General features: G+C 39.9%; 1 protein-coding gene across 6 annotated transcripts in view; it reads left to right on the forward strand.

Annotated features, from left to right (window-relative positions):
- Positions 1-25,281, forward strand: part of Pde6 (phosphodiesterase 6) — a 388,896-nt gene that overhangs the window by 299,686 nt on the left and 63,929 nt on the right. For all 6 annotated transcript variants that reach the window (XM_065222467.1, XM_065222466.1, XM_065222469.1 and 3 more), the window contains 2 exons: positions 3,523-3,614; positions 18,542-18,865. In XM_065222467.1, the coding sequence (XP_065078539.1) occupies positions 3,523-3,614; positions 18,542-18,865 (416 nt within the window). The remainder of the gene's footprint in view (positions 1-3,522; positions 3,615-18,541; positions 18,866-25,281) is intronic.

Raw genomic sequence — 25,281 nt, forward strand, 5'->3', positions numbered from 1 at the left:
ACTGCTCAATTGTCCATCTCGGGGGTGATTTTGGCGATCACGAAACCTTCGTATGAACCCGCCACCACTTGTTGAATGGGATACCTAAGTAAATGTAAATTTTTTTAAAGACCGTAGAATAGTTCTAGCGACTTTTATCACTACCTAAACCAGAAGTAACAAAAATAACTTTGAATGTAATCTAATCTAATTTTTTGCCATCGAATTCGGAGGATTAGCATTTTAGCGATAAATGTTGAGATTCGATCTTATTTCCAATTTATTGTATACCTAATGTGTTCTATAACAGTTTATTTAACCTTTGTATGACTGGTTTTGGTTGTAAAAAAGTTTACTCAACATAATTCTATGCATTAATGTTACTTGGGTAAGAAGCGTGCCAGTTATGGCATTAGTGCTTCCCTAATTGGCACTACGGCCTCAACAAAATGATAATTTGGATGTGTTAGCCCGAATGGTTAGTTAGAGGATCACTAGTATTACAACTGGCAAACTTCCTCTATCCACTTTAATACTTTTAAGGTCTTTCATGAGATTGTGTCTGTTTCACTTAGCATGAAAAAGCTTATGAATTGTCATATTGATATATGATCTAGATATTTTGTCTTCGTTTAAAGATTGGATTTGGTCTTCTTATGTATTCAAAATTTCTAGTTTGTTTGGAAAGTTACCCAGACACGCTTCTTGCGGTCAAGTGTGGCTTAATTCTATCTAAAAAAATAAACTGCAAAGAGCGATCCATCCAAAACACGAACAGACTAATAAACCTGAGTAGCAACTTGAGGGGCCTCAGATAGTTTATGGTCCAGACAATAAAGGGACCATGCCGGAGGCGGTGCGTTCGATTTCCGGTCTGGTTGAGGAAATTTTGACGTATTTGTACTTCCCTGGAGATAAAGAATCATTGTGCTTGCCACACAATATATAAATTCATGTATTGGTTGGCATAGAAAACGTTCCATTCGTCTAGAATATCAAGTTGAAAGGAGGAAAAACACCCGTTACAGAAACAAAAAAGTTTAGAAAAGGAAAAATCAACGCACCCGGATGTAGGGTTCGATATAAAGGCTGACTAAAAGTAAACTGGTACGCACAAAAAGACCTGCAATTCGTTATTCAATAAGTTTAAAAAGTCCATTAATGGTTGCTTTACAGAACTTTTATTAAAACTTCAAAGTTATAGCATTAGATGGTTACATTTCTCCAGTTCGAACGAAATCTCAAACCCTCCCCTTGATGGAGCCCATCAGCGCCCGTACAGTGGAAACGGACACGGAATCAGCGCTTGTCTTCCATTTCGCCCGCATTTGCTGGATGTCCTTGACTGCCCCGCCACTACGTCGAAGTCGCTGCTTTGAAATTGCCCAGTCGAAATTCCGGGCAATTCGGAGGATTCATTAGCTTGGGGACAAAATAGATCTTGTTGGCAGCATACCACTCCAGAACCACCGTGGAGGCAGCAATACACGCTTTTTCAGGCATTCTTCGATGTAAACTTCGGATGTCATCGTCGAGGATGTGACGAATGGTTCCGTTTTCAGGCCACAACTGCAAATCGCTTGCCAAATCATGACCTTCTTCTTCGCGAACTTGTCGGCAAACACGAACTTAAATGTTCCCGCGATCGCGATGTAAAACTTTTCACCGGAAAGCTGCTTAAAATCGAGTTTGAAGTATGTTTCGTCATCGATAAAATTTCAGCCCTTGTGTTTCGTTAAAACACGGTCGTTCAAGAGCCTTGCATACTTTTTGGCCACGGAATTCTGCTTCATGTGCCGGTGCTGATGCTTACTGGCTTTGTATGACTTGTATCCTTCCCTGGCAACGATCTTCCGCACCAATTGAGAGTTGGCGTTGTACCTTCTGGCCACATCTCGGATCGAAACACCGGGGTTAGCTTTAACGCACCTCAACACCTGCTGATGATCCCTGGTTCCAGTTTTTCGTAGGTCCGTAGGTCCGTAGATCGTAGGTTTTGAGCACTCGACAAACTGTTGTTTTCGGCATCTTTAGCACTTTAGCCAGCTTGGAACCGGACCACTCCGGATTTTCCAGGAGTTTGTGCACAATATTGTTTCTTCTTTCGAGTTCCATTTGACGTTATTTCAGAACGCGATCGACTACTTTGATCAAACTTGCACCAGTTGTTCTCTATACACGGTTAGAAAAAAGTACCCAAACTTAAGATCTTTTCACTCATCTCGGCACTATAGTGCAGGAACTCAAAAGTAGGTAAAGCGGGTCAAAGTAATTTTCATTTACTTGTGTGAATTTGTATGGAATTTTCCACTAGCTTTCTACCCAAAAGTAAGTTACTAATACCCAAAAGTAGGTAGACATGATTGTACTCAACGTTGAGTTCCCACACTTTACTACCCCTGTTGGGTGGTTTTACTCCTCCATTTTTGACAACATTAGAAGGAGAAAAGGATACAAACTAGTCAAAAGTAGGTAAAAGTGAACTGGCCGTTGGGTACTTTTTTCTTACCGTGTAGAAGTGCAAACAAACCACTGTCAAAGATTATCGATTCCCAACACTAGAGGCGTGCTAGCGGCGCGCGAGGGGCGTACCAATTTACTTTTAGTCAGCCTTTAATCCGACTTAGCGTTAGCGTTAGCGTCCAGAGAGTTGGCAATCATCTGATGCCAGCAAAAATGGTGAAAAGAACTCTGAAAATATTCAAATAACTAACCAACCAACCAACTCTGAAAATCGCTAACTTCGCGTATGAAGTAACAGAAAAACACTTTGAATGTAACAACTCAAGGCGGGAGTAGCCGTCAACAATGCTGATGATGGTACAGCACGCAACAACCACCCTACTGCTTTCTCTCTGAGATGATCACGTTGGTCATGACGAGAGGAGCAACACAATAGTTGGGTAAAGAAGAATTGCATTATAACACACCATCGACTGGAAATGCTCTCGCAACGTGGGGCTTTAGGTATTGATGAAAACGTCGCTAGAAATATTCCACAGCTGCAGTCAGTTTATGAGCAAAAGAGGGACGCACATTTTTTGCCTGTAGACTTGGAGACATACTTCAAGTCTCCGCGTACATCGTACGGGTTAGGCAAAAGATGTGCGTCTATCTTTAAAAATTGTCACATTAATCGCCCTTCGCTCATTTTCAACTTCTATTCAATTTTCATACTGCCGTACTCTAACGCAACTATCCACCTACTCTCTTCTAAAAAGATCATTCTCTAGCTAATAAATTATCACACTAAAGCTTCATGTCAGCATTTCCAACCAACTCTGAAAATCGAAACTTCGCGTATGAAGTAACCGATAAGCTTGAAAACAATCTGGCAACGCTGGTTACCTGGCTAACCTCAAAAATAATTATTTTTAACGCTTCATATATATTTTCAAACATGCTAGGTATCTGTATTCAAGTTGAAAAATACTGCTGGTACCAAACCTCATCACCTTTCCTCCATCATGTTTATTATCATAAATCCTGTATCATACACAACTCATATTTATTTTCAATTTGCCATTCATCCTTCATTCACAGATTTCGATCTAGACGATGACGACACCTGCCGGGCGGCAGTGCGAATGTTTCTTCAGTGCAACCTGGTACAGCAGTTCCACATTCCGTACGATGTAAGTACAATGCATCCTAAACCACCATTCCTACTTCCACAGCTCTCCTCTACTAGGTATTTCCACAAACACATACAGCAGCGTCCTCGAACAATCTCGGTTTTCCAGTTGAATAGCTTGCATTAGTAGGGTAGAGAAATACTTCGGCATATGCGCCCATTCCCGTCGTATCGAGCAGAAACATCAAATGATTTTGACGTGAACGGATGAATCGTACGTTAAGTATGACAGTTTAATTGAAAAGCAATGTTTCTGCCTTCATCCGTATGCCGAAGGGAATCCAATGATGATTCAATGTGTTTGAATGGTATTTGAATTAAGAAGCAGTGTTAGATTTTCAAGAATATCTTAACAATTTGGGGCTCTTTACCAAATCTGGCGGGACGTACAGAAAGGTAAATAAATTTAGATGATAGAAATTTTCCACTTTTTGTTCAACCCGTTCGCGGGTTGTGCTCAGTACGACGGAAATTAGATCTTAACCCTATGTAGGTACCTATGTGATTTTTCTGTAAGAAATCGTTTGTCACATCCGATAACAAATGGCTCGCGTGACTGCTAACTAATAGAATTATGGCATGAATGGGACCAAGCCACCTTTTACAAAGTACATTTTACATTAGTAGGGTGAATTCAAGAAAGCTCAATCAGCTTACCTGCCCATGCCCACGTTTAAATGACCAACCAGTGCCAGATAACGGTCAACAACGTTCTCGACTGCATGCACCTAACTAATTCTGTGCGGAAACGACCATCACGAGAGGAAACTCTCAGCGATGAAAGTGCTTTGTTTTTATTTTATCCAGATCCATCATGACACGACATCCGTTCCGGTAGGAATAAAGCGTGCATCCTAAAAAAAAACATAGTTCATTTTTAAGTGGAAAAAAAGGAAAACACAAAACTAACCTACCACTTATCTCGCACTGTTCCGCGCCCGTTGACGTTGATCTGGTTTATTTTGTGTTGAAAATGATAAAAAAAAATACTATGCAAGACCAGTGAAACATTGAATGGAAAAAGCTTTTAATGCACCGCTTGTCCAGCTTTCCATACACTCGCGGCTGCTGCTAACGACCTGTTTCAGTAAAACATGCGGGATCCATCAGTTCTGTTTTTGTCTGACTGTCACCCGCCTGTGGGATGAAGTTTATACGACTAGCTCAGCTCAGCAGCTTTGAATATATCCCTCGCACTCACAACCTCAAAAACTACTCGTAAACTCGACACGATGATAAGCAGGTGTGGGTGGATGTGGGTGGATGTGGGTGGTAAGGAAAACTTTCACCCAACAAGCAACGTTGTCCTCATCGTCAACGTCGGTTTTGTGATTCAGCTCTCTCTGTGTAGTTTTCTCCTCCCCACCTTGCGATAGTGGGAGAATGACAAACTAAGAAGGACAGCATAATGACGTTTTCAGTACACTTCCTCTTGCACAGGGTACACTATTATGCTCACGTTGTTGAGTGGATCTACCAGAACAATACGGTAGACAAAATGACTTTAATTCAATTCGGTTGAACGAAATTATTGCTCAATATTGCAATTTTGTTACAGATGAACTTTCTCCGGGTAAAGCTTCCAGTTTCCAGCAAAGAGTTCTTGAGGTAAAAATTTACTTTAGCATAAGCTCCCAGTTTCGTCCTGTAGACCAGAAAACTTCAAATATATCTATGATTTGGAACGATAGATTAGTTGATAAGCTACAACACACAGCTTTTAAGAGCACAAAGGATGAATACTAGTGAGTTATTCCACGCCAACTGAAGAATAGGAAAAATTCAACCTTCTCCGATTTTCATGAAACTTTGTATAATTGTTTGTTATGGGGGATATTTTTTTTATAAAATATTGTTGATTTAGGTTTGGTATAAATAACATTTTCAAGATATTTAAAAAATATATCAATCTTCTAGACTCAAAATGAAATCTAGCTCGCCTACATCGATTATACTATCAATATTCACATTGACAAAGTTGATGTACTTAATGAACGTTTTTAAAATATAATTTCTTCTCGCTGTTATCATGTTACAAGATTGGGCGTAGTGATGTTCGATTACTACTCGATTAATCGAGATAATCGATTATCTGTTAAAATAATCGTTTAATTTTTAATATATTGTTCAATGCCTCGATTATCTGCTAATCGATTAATTGACTTCGATTATTGCACGATTATTTAAATTTTCATTGGAAGTAGGAGTTGAATTTATTTAAGTATATATAAACCACCAAGTCAACAGAGCATCGATTAAACTATGTTCCATCCCAACTTGAAGTTCAGAACGTCTATTCTCTAAAGTAGATCAGACAATGAACCATTTAGTCAAGGCTATTTTTCAGGCAGATGGCGCTGTCCCATTGGTAGTGAGTAATAAAAATCCCCATATAGAAATTTGTATAAGTGGAATAAATACGCTTTTGATGCAAATTCAAGTTAAAAGAAGTTGACGACCTCCTAAAGAAATAATTCATAGACTTTGGCGTTCACTTTTTTTCTGGGAAATTTGATAAACAAGCTAGAATTAAATAAAAAAGTTTTTTCCCATACTTTTTTTTAACCGCTTTACTACCAGTCCCGAAAGCGCCAAAAATTTAAATTTGAGGAAGAAAATTCTCTCTCACGAGCTCAATATCTCACCATACCATGTATTTAATTTGTGATTTCCCTCTCACAGACTACAACATAGAGTACCTGACATGACACTGCAAAACATGTCTGGTACCTCTACCGGATTAATATCCGAAGTCCCTCAAAAGGAAATCTGTGTTTTTGTCCAAAAAAATCTTTTCATCTTAGGTTTTGTCCGGAAAATCTGTGATTATATCTGTGTTGTTAATTTATTCATTGAATCCTTAAAAATGTCCTTTGATTAGTGATTGAGCCAGTTTTATAAAAAAAAATAGATAAAAACATATGTTCATAATTACTTATGGCTTGACAAAAAAGGAATACTTCTGACAGTTCTTATTCTCCTTTTCTAACCGCAAAAAAGCAAAAAGTTGATGATGATAAAATTTCACAAAAGTGAAAAAATGTTTTGCTTTAAACATCTCAAGTTTCATTTTGTTTTTAATGTTTGATCATATTTTAAAAATCTGTGTAATCTGTTTAAATCCTAAAAATCTGTTATCTGTGAATACAGAATCTTGGATTTAAAACTCTGAAAAATCTGTAGAAATACAGATTGATCTGTAATTTTGGTAACCCTGGTGTGAGGGGTGAGCTATTTTGTGTGCAGAATGTGTGCAAAAGGAGGGACGTCGGATGTTAATCTAAATGCATATATAGAGCAGGTCTGGTACGCTTTGCACTGCTCTGTCTTCTATAAACAATTAACGGAAAACAGATTATGCGTAGTTTCCGATAGATGTCACTGCAAACAATAGCAGCGACATCTGATGGAACATGAATGCAGAAGCTTGACAAAGAGATCAGTACGCTGGCTCGACGATAGCCTTCTCGATGATATGTTCATCCAGATCTTTTTTCAAATTGATGCCTGAATGGTTTCGTTCCACTCTGAGTAGCTCAGTTTGTTCCAAGTAGAAACGATGGATTTGATCGCTGGAGCGGTTTTGTTGGTGTAGTGTGGAAATAAGAGAATTTTCAGTGAGAGAAGTTGTAGGCGATCGGCGGGAGGAGGAATATTTTGAGCGAAAAGGGACTGATAATAGGAAAGGGAAACGATCTCCTGCAGGTGACGGTTGACTAGAAGCGCTTCGCATTCGATCGCCGGCAGTTGCAGTTTCAATCCACCCTGCTCTCTGCTGCGCGCACACTGCTGCATTGACACTCGTGCGGGTAGCTCACGAAAAAGGAAAGTCCCAATCGTTGATGTAAGCTTCGCCGTGTGAGCACATTGCGGTGGAATAACAGACGGAGAGGCACCACACCTTCACTGTGATGAAGATGTTCAGCAGTAGCACTTTCTGCTGCAGGGAAAGGGAGCGCATGTTATGTAACCATATGAGTTGCGAGATGCTGGATAATAAAGCGTCCCAGTATAGTTTTACCATCAGCCGCACTGCGTTGGTGAAAATAACGCCCAGTACCTTGACATTCCCCTTTGTCTGCAGCCCTGCTATCGTCAGTGGATCTCCATTGATGAAACCGACATCGATCGCCACTGTTTTCAGCCGATTTAGCATTGCCCCGGATACGATCTCGAAACTACCAAACAGCTGATAAATACGGTCGATCGTGTGTGTTGAGGTGGCAATCATCGTGATGTCATCAGCATACGCAACGCAAAGGTCACCAGCGCACACCAGCGCTCCACCCGTGTGAGGAGAGGAGGAAGATAGAGCACGAGCTGCATCGACATCGGGTCACGATACGGAACGGCTCGGAGAGGCAACCATTTACTAGCAGCCGCGATGAAGAGGCAGCAGCGACTCGAGAGAGCCAGCGGACGAAACCCTGGTCGAAGCCCAGAGAGAGCAGGGCCCGATGCAGAAGCTCATGAGAGACCCGATCGAACGCGTGGTCGAGATCAAATCATTGCTAAAATTCGGCCATTTTGGATCATGTGTTTTATTTTCAAAATGGCATCTTTGACATTTTTCAATATATTCTATGACGTAAACGTCACTTATGATAAATGTAACTTATATAAAAGTAATGTCTATTTGAAATTTGAGATCGTTGAGTTTTTAACAGTTTTTTTTTTTGTTTTAAGTTTTACTAAAAATAACAAAAAAATAACCATATAGGGTAGAAAACTACTTCGGCCTAATCGCTCATTTTGGGCCTATCGAGCAGAAAACATCAAATAACTCCATGATGTTGGCGTTAACAAGCCAATTATCCGTTTGGTACGATACTCTATTTCAAAAGCTACCCAACGAAGTCAATAAGCACGCATGATATGAATGATTGCACCCATTATTCTCAAAATCAAAAGAAACACTCCAACCGATTCAATTTTTATCTTCATCCAATAGGCCGAAGTGAATTCAATGGCGTATCAATGCATTAGGCCAAGTTTAGAATCCATAGGTCGAGCTTAGGGTCAAGAAGGAGTGTTAGATTTTTTACAATATCTCAACAATTTGTTACTCTTTATCGAATCTTACGGTAAATAAAGTTAGAAGGCATCTGCTCTCGAAAAATAGAGGCAATGGGCGCGTTGTGCTTAATGGGCCCAAAATTGGATATAAGCCCTATAATTTCTCAAAAAGACAAAACTTTTCTCACAGTTATGTCTCTGACGATTCGATCAGAAGTGATGTTTACGAGCTACCGTATGCGTGATAATGTTTGCACCATTGAGCAATGTCAAAATTAAAAAAAAATCTCAGAAATTTCGTTTTCTAATCTAATCTAATCTAATCTAACACCAACACAACCAGTTCATGAAAGCATCCTGGAAAATTATAGATTTACCTCCATCCTTTTTCTTGTCTATTTGGTATATTTTGTACATCAGAGATGCGCAAAATATATCAAAACGGCCAGGCCTACTGTGCAGAATTTAAGGGGCAAGATGATTCAGAAACATCGGGCCTGTTTAAATCAAATATTTAAACACGATGCTTCACAGAATCCAATAAATGGATGAAACGTGGACATCTCGTACCGTACGTTCCGTTGTAATAAATAATTGGTCGTTGGGAGCATCTAATCTAAAAAAGTTAAATGATGTTCCATTTTCCTCGAGTGGTTGGGACATGAGCACTAACTCTTGTCTTAGCCCTATATGGCTTATGGTTATAGCGCCATTACCCGCTTTCTGAAAAGAGAAAAATGGAATAAAAGGCCGTACGAGAAATTAAAAGGAGGAAGGAACCCTAGTTCTATCTTCCCTTGCGTAAAAACTGAAAAAACGGGTCTCTAATCAATCGCTAAAAGTTCGCTAAAACTCATAATGACTCACGAACTTTTATTTTTTGTGTGTTTCATAAAACCTCGCAATATTTTTCAACTCTGAATACGAACAGGTCAGAGCTAGATTTCAGTAGAGAGTAATAGAACGAAAATTTAAGAACACATAAATGAAAATAAAAGGAAGATCTCAGCTAGTTTTATTAATTTTGTACTCTTACTGGCCTGCTGCACTACTGTAGAACCAAAGCCACTTCCGGGTTATTTCCAAACTAATTCAAAAATTCTTCAGGCAAATCATGATCATAAAAATGGAATTACAAGGTACAAAACATCAAACGTCTAAAACCAGAAAAAAACACTAGGACGACTCTCATGCCAAATGAACCGATTGGCATATCTATGTTGGAACAAACGCACTCGTTCCCAACCTTTGACAACAGCGCACTCGACATTTGATTTCTCATCAAAATACAGCACGAAAACGGCTCTTCGAAATGATGTCTAAGACAAAGTTGTAGAAACCAAAACAGGAACGAACTCACCAAATGAACGATGGTTTGCCCGTCAAGCAAAAACTTGGAAGACTATTGCATCTCCTAGTTCTAGCTCAACACTTCATTCCATCGGATCTTCAAAGAAACTCTTGCACAATTCGCCTCCAATCCAATCAGAATCATCGGACAAAGTTGCCAATCGCCTAATAACAGTTCTGACGAAAAGGATGCTGATAAAAATAAACACTTTGAAATGCATTTTACCCGATCACTTGCACTTGCTTTGCACTAAAGTTCTTTTCTAGAACTATGTTACTGAGTGGCACATTGTTTCGGGCTAAAACGCGATGCAAAAATCAATGACAGAAAAAATTAAGCCTAAAATTTGACACTCTGAAATTTTTCACGTCCTTACAGCACACTTCGATCCCTCAAAAATTTCGTTTTCGAGCTTTTTTTATTTATTCAATGGGGGGGATGTTTCTCAAAGTCTTAAACTATGTTAATCATCGATCGAGTGTCCACTTGCTGCAATTACGGCCTCCACACGCTTCCGGAATGCACGACAGGTTCTAATATTGTAGTCTGGATCCATTTCTCTCCAGGTACGGGTCAATGCTTGTCTGAGGCTTGCTGTACTCGGGTGGCGTTTAGAACAGGCCTTGGCCTTCATGACGCGTCATATTGAGTAATCCAGCGGATTAAGATCGGGACTGGATGGCGGCCACATATCCTTCGCCCAAAACGGAAGATGTTCCTGCAACCACTTCTGAGTGCGGTTCGAGGTGTGGCACGGAGCCCCATCTTGTTGAAATACAACATTTGGCTTCGGACCGTACTGTTCTTTGATCCACGGAAGAACATACTTACTTAAAATCCCGATGTAGACCTCCGTGTTGACCTTGTCGCCTTCTGGAATGAACAACGGGTCAATTTTTGTTGCCATCGGAAGCCACCAATCCAAACACCATAACGTTAGCAGGATGCTTGGTCAGATACACGTTCTTGTGCTCGTCGGCCACGTCTTTTACCGGAAGAGAACTAATATACCGGTCGGTTCTGGAATTTGATACGCGATCGACGGTAAATATGCTGTCGTTGGTGAACAGGATTACCGGATTTTTTTCGCTTAAGGAAATTCAGGATTTTCTTGCATCGTTCGACTCGTAACTCATGGATGCGGTTGGTAATCATGTGAGTTTTTTTCCGTGCCCTCGACTTCGCCCCGCAATCTTCCTTTACGATCTTCCGTGCCGTAAAGTCACTGATCCCGTGTTCCTTTGCCATTTTCCTTATTGAACGCACTGGATTCACCCGAATCTTCCTTTTGATAGCAGCGATAACCCTCGGAACCCGAGCTGACCTCGGACGACCTGTGGCCACCTTCGCGTATAGTTGTCCTTTCTTTTCGCGGTTAAAACCCTTTTGACGGTCCACCGGGACACTCCCACGGCGATTGAAATATCTTTTTGCGACATTTGCGCGTGGGACAAATCACGAATAGGGGAAACAGCCCTATTGTTGCGGTACGTTAGCAGCGTTAGAAGCCTATTGTTGTGTATGGAGGTCTATATATTAGACCTGTGCGCCGCCGCGCCACGCCACCGCGCTACGCCACCGCGCCACGCCACCGCGCCACGCCACCGCGCCACGCCACCGCGCCACGCCACCGCGCCACGCCACCGCGCCACGCCGCCGCCGCCGATGAAATTGAGCCGGCGCGCCGCCGCAGTAAAATCTTTCACGCCACCGAATAAATTTATGTCACACCGATGAAAAATCCGTTGCACCTTTTCGGTAAAATGCCTCTTGAACGCGTTGACATTATAACTTGTGTGTGGTACAGCGGTTGTCATTTAGTGTTTTGACATTTGTTCGCACTTTCTCGATCCAGCACACAGGAATGAATCATTCGGATCGGATTTACAACCAAGTAACAATCTAAATGCTTGGAAGATTTATTCAAATTTTATCATTGTTTTATCATAGCATCCCTTGCAGCATGTGCACCCAACCGGTGGATGTAAGATTCGCTTACAATTATGTGGGATTCATCATCAGAGGATGTAAGTGGAGACCGCATGAACCGAGGATGCGATATACCTAGCTGCGGTCCGATGTAAGAAAATTGGAGACCGAAAAATGTGGAGTGTATTAGTGAGTGAAATTAATTATGTCGAAAAAATAGAAAAAAAGGTTGCCGACTGGACTCGAACCACGGCCGTTGCGACTATCAGACCTGTGCTTTCTCCACTGCTCTCTCCATGCTTCTGAATATGGTTAGCCCAAAAGCAAACATGAAGCGCTCATTTTCTCGCATACTCGACTTCGTATGCTTTTTCTGCTGGAGAGATTCGAGATAAGTGTGTGCGTCGTTCTACAATGTTCTACAATGTGCGTCGTTCTACAAGCTTACTGGTATAGTCGAAAGCGTAGATGGAACACGAAATAAAAAAAGACAAAAAACCATTACATCGCCTGCATGGTCAATTTCTAACATTCGTTGCGATGTTCATGAACAGAGGATGATAGGAACTGGAACTAACATTCATTGTAATAGATTTTTGGTTTGCGTGTGGTTGTATTACGGTTTTGTGTAGTGGTCATAAAATCAGGTCGTCAAGTGGTCTATAAAACTGTTTTATGACTTCTAAATTAAAACTCGAAGTTCATAGTTTTAACGGTAGCTGTAAGGTAGTTCTGTATCATAGAATTAAACCAGAACAAAACATGCAATTATGTTTTATGGCTTACTTTTCATGACCGAAATAAAACTTGAAGCACTCTTATACCTTCATTAAAGCCTCATTACAACTATCGTCTATATCAGATGCTTTAGATTCACCGATAAGAAAAATACTAAAACAATAATAAAAAAATACTCTGAAAATTGTTACCAATATAAAAAACGTCGAAAATGAGTGCGTGGAAAGTTAATAAATCGAGTGCCTTCAGTGCTTTTGAACACGATGAAGATGAGACGATCGCCAATATGGAACTCCTGGAGCATCTACAGATATGGGCTCCCTCATTTAACATAAGGCACAGTGCGGTAAAGGAGCTCTTAAAAATATTGAACAAGCGGCTTTCCGATACACTTCCGAAAGATCCACGAACCCTTCTTAAAACTACCCAGTCAGTTTCACTAAATCCGGTTGGAGATGGCCAGTATTGCCATCACGGTTTTAAACCTTGCATGTATTGTAAAAGCTTTTAGTGGAGCCAATGAGCATTTCTTACATCTTGATTACAAGAGGAATGTTGACTTTTTGACAAGTTGCCAAGGTTTTTGTTTTGTTTTGATTCGCTGTACCTAATAAAACCAGCAAGTTTGCTATAGAGCTAACATATAACTTAACGCTCTCAAGTGGGACTAGGAAATGCTAAGATAAAACCATTAGGTTTATGTTATGCTTTAGAATTCCAATCTAGGAGAATATATTATATGGAGGCAATTTTTAGGAGCAGCAAGTTATAACGAAAAAAATGTCGCCGTATGAGAAAATTTCACACAGTGTGAATAATTACGCTTTAGTTGATATGCGATAAAACACTTACCTACATCTATGTATAATTAAATAATATGTGACTGGTTATTGTTCAACAGTAATAACAGTTTTGTACTAAATAGATAATCTTTTAATGATTCTTTAATTTATGGTGCTAATGTAGACAAATTAAAAATATCGCTATATGTATGTATGTATGTATGCATCTACAATCCAACTTCCACTGTCCGGCAGTGTTTTTATTGAAGAAAAATGTTTGCAATATAATCTATTATTATCTTATACTGATCCCATTGCAAACAATTTTAGCCCGGAAGTTGAAAGGTGATAGCTCTGTTGAGATTCAGTAACCCACTTCAGAATGCCTGGTCACGCACGTCCATTCCGAGGTTTCACTTACAACAAGCCCCACATACACGTAGTACCGATATTGGTACTGCGTGTACACTTCCACAATCAAAACAATTCGTATTTAGTAGGATGCATTTCATATGTTTATATCTAGTTGTAATCAATGTAATCGGAAATTTCGGAACTTGCATAACTTGTTGCTTGTAGTTTGTTGTCATGCTGTCTTCTGCCACCTGCTCCTGTCGGTTTGTATACTTCTGTCCTTGATAATCTTGTCTTGTATTCCGAATATCTACTACTGGATTAACAAACTGAACGCCTCAACATAGTCGAAACACGATATATCACTAAATGATAACTTTATGAACACTTGAAATAGAATTTCAGCACGCAAATTAATTAATGTAAATCAAAAATTGTTAAAACAGGAAAACTTTGAGATTTGGGCGTAATTGCTTTTGTAAACAAACAGGTCAATCGCTGATTGCTCACGAATCAAAGCAATTACGCTCTAATCTCGAAGTTGTCCGGAAATATGCGGTCGAAAAAACACGCAACAAAAGAAAAACACGTCAACTTTCAAGCGCGGCCTACTGCGATCTTACAAATTAAAAATATTGCTATATTTTAATATTCATATGGCGCACTGAATTTATGCTCCTATTTGGTATAATAATCACCATAAATATTGCACGACATGCTCTGAAGCATATACAGATTGGTTCCAAATTGTAATAAAGTCGTCTGATTTTCAATTAACAATAATATCAGCTATTATAACAAACTGACATTGATCATGATTTCACATCAAACATCGAAAGAATAAAACCACAATAAAATATGTCTCCATTTTAACTATCATCCAAATAAACCCAACTTAAACCCTTTGAGGTTGTCAACATGTTTTGCGTATCATGTTTTATGGTAGTCATCAAAAGGTTGTTAAGACTTTCAGACCACGAGGAGGTTTTATGGTTTCATTTTTAACAACCACGTGTAGAGTGTCATAAAACTGACATAAAATCTATGCTCCTAAGGTAGTTTGCATATCAAGTTTAATGATTGCATTAAAATTGGGCCAATTGGCCATGACATAGCTGTATAGCGGTTTACAGGAAGTTGTTAAAGCAATGTGGTCGTCAGTCAAGGGTTTATAATTTGGTTATATCTACTGCTTTAAATCTACAATAAAACAAAAATTGTTGCTTGGGTAGTACACTTCTACCTGTGTACATTTTTTTTAATTTTTCCTCAGGAAAGTGGTCCGCGACTGGAACCATTCCTGCTGCCTGGCTTCCATAATAGTATTCACAATCCAACGCCTGACGTCTATGAGAGTGGTGTAGAGGGGACGGGATGCACCAGATCCCGCCAGTCTGTCCGGAGCCTCGTTTCCGGAACACCGCAGTGTCCGGAGATCCACGTAAAGATGGTTGAAGGTGGGGCGTACCGTGTAATGGCTTGTATCGGCTTCCAGCGCTTGGATGACGCTGTGTGAGTCAGTTAACACGAGGATCGGTTGATCTTCCGGAGTGATGGCTGCGTCTAGAATAGCTGCGGCTTCAGCGGAAAAGACGGAACACTCCTCCGGTAGACTTTGACTCGTTGCATTGTTCGGTCCTGCCACTCCGAGTCCAACTCCAGCCCGCCACCGCGATCCGTCCGTAAAGCGATGAACTCGGGATAAACCGACCCGAGAAGCTCTGCAACAGAACTTCTCAAAGCTACAGAGTTATCTCCGGTTTGGAATCCACTCTTTCCGCTTATCTATTTTGACGACGTTTGATCGTCAACTCTTCTCTCCATGCCAATGGACCCTGGCCACCGGGGGGAGGTCACGGTTGGCTGCAGTGTCGATGATTCTGTTCCCCTCGTTGAGGAGAAAGACCCTTTCGTTCCCGGATGTCTTAGCAGCGAGGGCAGCGACTTTCGTAGCAATGGCTGCAGCAGATCGATAGCGAAAAGTGAGGATTCCGATTTCCACACATGCGGTGTAGACGGCGTGGAAGGGAAAAGGCCGCATACGATGCGTACGTAGGTATTGAATACCGGAGCGAGGATGTGGTTGAGCTTCCCGGTGGCTAAACAGGTTATTTCGAGGCCGTAGAAAAGTGAACTGTCGATAACAGCCCGAGTGACACGAAGGTGGATCTCACGGTTGCTAGAGCGATGTGGGCGGGAGATTTTCCTGACTATGTTGATGCGGCTACGACAGTTTTCTTTCACCATCCTGTAGTGGTTGAAGCTTAGAGTCCCATCCAGTACTACCCCAGAACACGCACAGTTTTTTTGAGCGGAATCGCATGATCTTGGATGGTGATTGGTGGTCCTCGAATCAGATGGTCCGAGTGACAGATATGGCACAGGACACTCTTAGGCGCGGAGAGCTAGAAACCAACCGAAAGCGCCCATCTGCTGGCGGCGGAGACTGCTGCTTGAGCTATGTTCCTGGTCCGCTTAATCGTTCGGCCCGTTACGACGATGAGTATGTCGTCGGCATAAACGATTACGTGCACGTTCTTGAGCAATCGACTGAATACCCCATTCATTGCCACCACCAGGGCACTCTAGTTTCCTCGAGGAACGGATCCGAGCGAATGTGAATGTGAATCATTGACCACAACAAACAATTATGCAAAGTTTCATACAAATCGGAGAAGGTTGATTCAAAAATTCAATTTATTTTGCCTGGAACTGCTCCATGGAAAATGTTTCAAACAATCACAAACAATTGTGTACCCATCCTGCAGAAGAGCAAAATCGGAAAAAAAATTAAATCGCGTAAAATTTGCCTTTTTAAACACACACGACCGATAAGATCAACTCAAAATTCGTTCGGATTTCACTTAAATTCTCAAAACCACATTTTTATAGATTGAGTATTTTTTTTATTTCGTATTCCTCGAAAAAAAAATTGGGCGATGAATAAATTAAAGGGAAATATTTCGCAGTCTGTTAACGTACTCATAGACTGTGTAAACATTTTTCTCGGTTTTAAGCGAATTTGGGTTTTTTTTTTATTATAGTCACTTTAACACTCTTGGGTCATTCGTGACTTGTCCGGGGTGAGATTTGAACTCGTGACTTTGGCGTGAGAGGTATGGATGCTAACCACTACGCCGGGGTCGCCCCCTCGCGAATTTGGGTGAAATACAACAAAATTTTGCAAAGCAGACCGTGTAGAAAATCTATAAGTCAATTACAATGTTTTTTGCACTTAAATGTGTACATCTTTTCATTCATTGTTGATGTCATAATTAAATCAATTTTACTATCCTATTTTTTAAGAAGAAACTGTCATGCAGTGAATTGTCTTGCTCCGGATAAAATAAAGAATATATTCGCAAAAAAAAGCCAGTGACACAAATATTCACCAACCAACCTTTTGTCCGATTTTTTTTTTTATTTTAAAAAAATGAAAATGGGTGTACTTTATTGTTTCTATTGTTACCAAATATGGGCTGTCCTTTTGAAAACTTCCACGGGATGCTCTCTTCTCTGCGATCTGCTACAATAACATACAGATTTCTACCTTCAGTAGAAATGTCAGTGTCATCGGCGAACAATGATTTATGGCAACCCTGACGCAAATCAGGGAGGCCCGAAGTGAAAATGACATAAAACATAGGCTCAAGAATCCAACCCGGAAGAATTCCTGCTCTAACAGGTAGTCGTTCAGATTTGGAATTTTGATAATTTACCTGTAGAGTTATGCTAGTTAAATAATTTTGAACTAATTTTATAATAATCAGTGTTCACTCGGCTCTCGACAGAAGCAGGCCACTCTCGATGTGAGTCACACGATCGTCTGTTTACTCTGCAACAACCATTGTATGGTCCTCCGCATTGTTCTTGATCAGCAGTCCTTTCGGTCGAAGCGTCGTCGACTTTGGAAAGCAACCGTTTAGTGTTGAGCGTGTGAGTGCTGACCACGTTTTTAGTCCATTGCTGCAATGGAAGTGCTCTGTCTCCCGTTGACGTAACTGCCACAAAAATGAAACCACTGGAAGCGGCTCCAGTTCTGATGGAGCAGTCTTTTTGGATAGCGGAAAATAAAGTGTTTATTGTGTTGTACCTTTTGACTATAGTTTTAAGATGTATTGTATAGTGACCAAGAATCCTCGGCTCTGTAAAGTTAATTCGTTTGAGCCTTATCAAATAAATTAATAAACAACCAATAGACTTCCAAGCAGATTAATATAAGAATTCGAAGGCTCGAAGAGGAAATTTCCAAATCGCTATCCAAGCAAGATTATCTCGTGTAAGGTTCAAACAAGTATCGAAGGGGAATAAGAATCAATAGAGTAGAATAATTGTATACATTTGACGTTGTTTTTTCCTTTTATTTCTACTATACAAGCATGACTGAAAACACTGAAGAAGTTTGCAAGTAGTAACTTTAACAATAAGGGTGTTTGAACACAAATCAACTGTGATTTAATGGTGTACTCGAATAGACTAACAACCTACAATACGTCACTAGAACAGTTTTTTTTGCCGTGTAACACCGTGTAATTATTGTATCGTGTCAATGACGTCGAAATCCTTGGTTATTTTTGTTTTAAATTCTTTATTTTAGAGATTTTTTGTCTAATCCTTGGTTATTTCTGTGGGGAAAAGGGAGGTGATTCGTGCGTGTGAGCAAACTAAGTAGAAGGGTGGGTCAACTTTACAACCCCCTGCTCCCCACTGCTCTTTCGATCTGTATTGATTTCGCTTTCGCTTTATCTTTTCCCACAGGTCCTCTGTCGGTGGATTCTCAGCGTGCGGAAAAACTACCGCCCGGTCAAGTATCACAACTGGCGCCATGCTCTGAACGTGGCCCAGACGATGTTCGCCATGATGAAGACGGGCAAGATGGAGCGCTTCATGACGGATCTGGAGATTTTGGGCCTGTTGGTGGCTTGCCTGTGTCACGATTTGGATCACCGGGGAACGAACAATGCATTCCAGTCGAAGACGGACAGTCCGCTGGCCATCCTGTACACCACGAGCACGATGGAGCACCACCACTTTGACCAGTGTGTGATGATACTGAACTCGGAGGGGAACAACATTTTTCAGGTAGGTTTCGAGAACTGTGTCATCAGGACTGTGCACTGGGGCAGTTTATTCAGCTGGGATAAATAGATTCTCATGTTTGAATGGGAAACGAGCTATGAATAAAGTATGTGACGGTGGGAGAGTGCCATTCTGAGGAAGCCTATGGGGGGTGTTGGGATGGGTGTTTAGTGCTTGTGTCACGCAAACACTTGGAAACCCAAGCAATATAGACAATTCAAAGGCTGAGGGGAGGTGTAATTTTGCGATGTCACGAAATGTAAGATAAACAACACATACCACCAGGGTAGTTGAAAGCTTAACAGCTACCTTGAATTTTCCCATCAAACGTTCCTGTGAAACACAAAAGCTTTCCATTTGAATTGCCAATGAACGACGCATTTCTAAGGATTCTCAATTTAGAACCTCCAAGCAAACAATCAACCAAGGACACGTTGAGCGAGCACGTACATCATCAGATTAATCAAACGCCCACGACAAACCAGCAGCTGTATCGACGACTAAGGCAGCCGCCAGGGAAATTTCATAGATACCTTCTGACGACGAAAGCGGAAAATCATTGAACACACACTCCACACGTGTATGTTTGTTTTCACTTACAGCTCTCTGGTTAAGGCTCGGGAAAGAGATCAGCGAATTAAATTCCTAGCATGTGCGACGTTCGGGAGTAGATAGGTACGTACACGATCCAAGGCTCAAGGGAAATAGGAAAACTCTGTAAACGATATGTTTATGCTTTCAGTGTTCACACGAGGGTGTAGAATTGTGGAAAACCTTTAAGCGGGGATTAGATTATATGATTGCGAAAATAAGAAACGCATTAGCGCTTTAAGTTGATTTCTTGTAGCGTCATTTTTCCTCTCCCTTAGTCAGCTTAAATTATCATGGCATCATCTCCATTTTCCAGGAATAGTCAATTTTGATTTAGGTCCAAGGGCAAAACACTGGACCACTATCGTTAAAACTAGATAACTAACCCTACGTATAATAGATCCAAACGATTACTTTCGTTTGTAAATAGTGCTTAATCATAGGAATAAAAGCCGTTCCTGGTAACTTTGAGACAGCTAACTGGGAGTCTTAACCTGGGAACTTAACCATAGTGGTCGAACAAAGTTTGTTAGGATCATGTTTCGCCCCTCCTATCCCTTTTAGATACGTATCTTTCCACGTTTTTTAGTAAAAAGTAATTGGATCGGAAAAGTAACAGATCTTTGTGTTGAGGTTTGAGCAAAAGTTTGCAATTGACCGCAGGTGAGAAATATATGGAGGGAAGAATCCTTGGTTATTACAGATATCAAAGCGCTCGATTTGATTTATCGTCCTGCTTACGAAATTCTTGCGACTGGAATGATGGTCACTTCAAAGCACTGCATATTTTCAGCTTAAACCGGGCCACTTGTTGCAAAATTATGCTGCTTCTCTCTGGACTTCAAAATGTATGCAGCAAACTACTAATTTAGGTACTCATATCAATTAGAAAAAAAATAACGAAAAAAATCGAACATACATTCTTTTTCTAAGTTAACAGAAATAAAATAGAAAAAAAATGTGGGGTTGCATACAAGACACGACCGCATGGTTGACGTAGACTACGATGAGATGTTTAGTGAACTTCTCGTGCATTTTTCTTGATATTGATTTGAAATACAGTAGAAGTAACTTATTTCCTCAATTTGCTCCATTTCCCCTACTTGACATGTCAATTTTCTCACCCTTATTGGCTATTTTTCTGACTGTTTCTGGAATTTCCGTTGGGGATATTTTTGCATATGAAACACTTGTCTTAATCCTCCGTTATAAAATATATTCCCCGTGCACACTTCAATGCCGATCCCATCTACGTTGAACATTTGTTATCGATAACACGTTTAACCAAATGCTTGATCGCAGTGGGATACCTCCTGTGGGAAATCGCAAACTAGCATGTATTGCACATCCCAGCTCAAGTAACATTTTAAGTTTTATTGAGGTTTTAAAGCACTCTACAAGTCTAAATCATAGTCTACAGTACCCTCATGAAACCCAAATTGTTACGTGGGAGGTAACCAATAAGCCCGCTAATATGGATACAGGGCTAATACAGGGCTTTATAGCATTATTAGTCGGATTATTACAAAGCAGGGTTGTTGGTTACTTGGGATTGCCCCCTCACTTTATTTCCATCAGCATAATCGAAAATTTGATATTCAGAGTTGTGTAAATTCATATGATTTTTACAGTTCTTATAATAATGCATCAGTAATTTGTATACAACATCCGAAGTCCCTCCTTTTTTACATATTCTCCAGAAAAAAATACATCTGAAGTCTCTCCTTTTTTACATATTCTGCACAAAAATTACTTTCTAAGCTCCGCCCTTGACAGGATTTCCCGTCTTTTTTATGAATGGGGCATGACAGCAAGTATCTTTTCTGCAGAATATGTAAAAAAGGATGTACTTCAGAAGTTAATATATTTGCATATAAAGAGGTACCAGACATGTTTTACACTTTTTTGTAGCTGTGAGCGATACAGCATACATGACATACAAATTTTCTCTCAACTTGAATTTTTGGCTCTTTTAGCGGGAGAAAAAAATAAACGTCAATTCTTTTTGAGTTGTCGTTATAGGAGGGGGGGTTGTTATATAAAAATAAAATTTGTCGCGTTTCATATTATTTGAACGGGACCGAAACAGTCGCAATAACTCTTTCTGTTAAATAAGTGTGGTTCTGAAAAGGATCAATTGTTCGATCTTCACAAATTCCACATCCTCTCCAACCCATCTTTGGTTGTCATCAAAGTAGCATGACTGCTACTATTTTACCACACCGTCCGTCCGATGCGAAAATGGGCGGATTCACAACAGCAGTGCTCTAGCCAGACTGCGATAATGTTCAGTAGAGGCAGAGGGAAAAATTTCACCTTTTCTTGATTTGCTCCTGCTTCTGGTTGCCAAACCGTCCGAATCTTTAATGAGTGGAGAAAGTTTAGTTTTAGTTTAAATGATCTTTATTTTAGTTTAACTTGGACGATTACCATATAAATTTTTACTAAGTGATTTAATTGCTTTCTTCATCTTTAGGTATGGGCAAAATTCAAAATTTGTTTTACAGAATTAGTCCTAGACTTAGTACACGGTCGACCACCTTGGTGGGATTGGTTTGTTTTGTTTTTAGAATTTGAAGAGAAACTACTTAATACTACTATTTACAGCTTAAAACTAACCTACTCTACTATATACACTTAACCTACTATGTACAAATTGCTTATTAAAGCATGTTCAGAAAGATTGCATTTTTGAATAAATTTAGTTGTCATATCATCAATTTTGGAATCTACTTTGGGAATTTCTGCCTCTTGATGGAGGTCTGCTATTCTTGTGTCGAATGGACGATCTAGGATCATCCTCAACACTCTATTCTGTGCAACCTGGATTTTGTTCCTGTGGGTCTGAGCGCACGATTCCCACACCGGGGCGGCATAGAAGATCGCGGGGGCTATGATCTGTTTGTAAACAGCCAGTTTGTTTTGCCTTGAGAGGCGGGATCTGCGGCAAATGAGCGGATACAAACACCTAACCAAGGCGGAGCACTTAACTAGGGTTTTCTCTATGTGCGAGCGGAACAGGAGCTTCTCATCGAACAACATCCCGAGATAAGTAACATCAGTGGACCACTCGACCCTTGTACCATCCATTATTATGAGTGGAGAAACGACAGCAGAGCTCTTATATAGTTTTACTCGTTGAAGCAAAACGATGCGCAACCAAATGGTCCTCGATTATGACGACTTGGTTTAGGTAAAACGTTTATTTCATTGAAACAGTGATACAATTATCACTTTGTATTTGTACACTTTCAACGGTTTTTTTTATTGGAAAAGCATTTATTGTAGCAGATTGTGAGAATTATTTCCTATCGATTGGTGTATTTGGATTTTAATTTCATCTATAAATGACAAAGTTATAAGCGTTCAAAACCTTACATCTTTTCATGACGGTCGCAATTTTAGATATTCGATTTACCCCCAGTACCTTCCCGTAAGACGTAGTCAACGTCAAAAATATATCCGCGCAAATTTAGAATGGGAAGAATTAAACAAATATTCGCGTAGAGTTTCCCTACTGTTTGCCATAACAACAGAAAAACAATACGTATCGCTTTCAAAATTGGGCTGTAAACAGTTAAAATATAGGAGCTTACAATGACATCTAAGGATTAATCGTTGGGTTGCAGGTCATTACATAAAGTATCGGCCAAAAATGTGCACTTTTTTAAATGCAAACGTAAAAATATGTTTTGCTGTGTGAAGCAAGGTGTTGAATTTGTTAAATCCAGCTATATTGTTAAAAATAAAGGACGTAAAACAAATACCTAAGTTCCGAAGTTTTAAGAAGTCATAGAATTATAAGCTAGACTATAATCATTTTAATAGAATTGACTACCCCCTGTATTCCCTTTCTTATTTTACAGCTGGTATAATCAAATTGACAGATTGATGTCTTTCTATACCAATTGAAATCACTGAAGTGGGGTCGATTTTTGATGATCGAGTTCCACATATGTTATGTGGTAGCTGTTTTGCTGGGTGAAGACGAGCATTTTGTGCATCCATTTACAATTGAAGAAATCAATAAAATTAAATAAACAAGATCCAATAAGGGTCTCACAAAAAGATATTCATAGTGAGCTTCTAAAACGAATAAATTTATATGGTTGTCTCTTGTTACACCCGTCCGTATTATCAACGTAATTCCTGGGCAAACTTATTACTATTTACTTATTACTTATTACTTACTTAAACTATTATTAAGTTACACAGTTATGGACATAGTGACAATGACAACTCAAATACCATGAAAAATTCTGAAAAATTTAGTGATCACATAAGTGAAGTAGTTGTTAATCAGAATTTTCTAGAATATCAGCTAAAATTGAGTTCTGGTGATTTTTGCATATGGGTAATGGTTGAAGATCCGTTGTCGCAAGATATTGAAAATTTAGTCAAAATGATAGCTACATCACATATTTGGCTTAAATGCATTTAAGGCCTTCGACAGACATACAAAGTACACCGTTGTATTAACGTTGTTTAATTTAGTACCTCAAATGGTGCATTTTGCAACACTAGCTGCGTATAATGAGTACGCTGTAATTCCATCCATTCCAACTCTAAGACCAGAAACTCCCGAAGAAACTTGCTCAACTTTTTGGCTCAGCTCTGGTACTCTCTTCGGTCCAAAGCTAATCTATGCACCCCTCGAAACATAGGAAAATCCACGAACCCCTCATTTTATCTGTCAAACTTTCATGGCGAATCAAACAAACATGGTGTAGTACTAGAATGTCGATCAGAATGGGGTAGCGGCGCCGGTGGTGTAGTGGTAAGCGTGATTACCTCTCACCCCAGCCGGCCTGGGTACAATCCCAGTCGGCGCCGCCGACACCGGCACCGGGAAGTAAAGTCGTTGGTCCCCGGTTCATGAGTTGATGGGTCGATAGGTAGGGTCAAGGTGTAGTAGCTGCCTCCCTGGCATCGGTAGCATTGGTGCTCAGCACGGAAAACAATCGACGGAAAACAAATCAAGAAAAAAAACTAGAATGGGGTACGCTTATAGATATACTTGGGACCAATAGGCTAGTCAAGTAGTGAGCCAATTTAAAATCGTTAGTTGCCACCGGTTGGTCATTCGCTGCAAAACCAGTCCTTCTTTGTGCATCATTGACGATAATACCAAAAGCGTCGAAAACACCGAAAGTATCCTTGTTCCATTCTCATTTATTCAGATATGACAATCATATATTTTCGTTTTACAAAGCATGTGTTTAAGTGGTTCTGAACTGCTCAAATACAAAGTTTCACTGATTATGTATTGTGCATACAACTGAGAATCGAATCGACATTTCTCGCTGGCATCACTAAAGTTCCTATGTCCCTAATGTTAATTTTGACGTCGAGCATTGTGTGTCCGAGTTAGGTAAAAACAATCTAAACACTGAGAAAATCAGTTGTACACAATTTGATGGGAGACGAAATTGAATAAAACAAATTTTGTAAATCATTACTTCATTAGTAGTTTTTCATTCCCTTCAAGAAAATCCGATAATCGGTTTAATTTTGGTGAGTAAATATGTGTGTACCATCTTTATCGAATACACCCATTACCGTTTTTACTCTATTTTCACCTTATTACCAACCGGTGGAAACTAACGATTTCAAATTGGCTCACTACTTGACTAGCCTATCGGTCCCAAGCAAATCGTTTAACGTACCCCATTCTAGTCGAAATTCTAGTACTACACTATGTTTGTTTTGATTCGTTATGAAAGTGTGACAGATAAAATTACACGCTAAGAAAAAAGTATGCATTAATGTTTAAAGTTTAAACAGTTTCGAGAAAACCCGCATGAAATGAATAAACGCTGTTTACTCGA

This window comes from Ochlerotatus camptorhynchus, unplaced genomic scaffold, assembly GCF_037179485.1.
Source record: "Ochlerotatus camptorhynchus isolate MF236.1 unplaced genomic scaffold, CSIRO-AGI_Acam_v1.1 ptg000170l, whole genome shotgun sequence".
NCBI classification, from domain to species: domain Eukaryota; kingdom Metazoa; phylum Arthropoda; class Insecta; order Diptera; family Culicidae; genus Ochlerotatus; species Ochlerotatus camptorhynchus.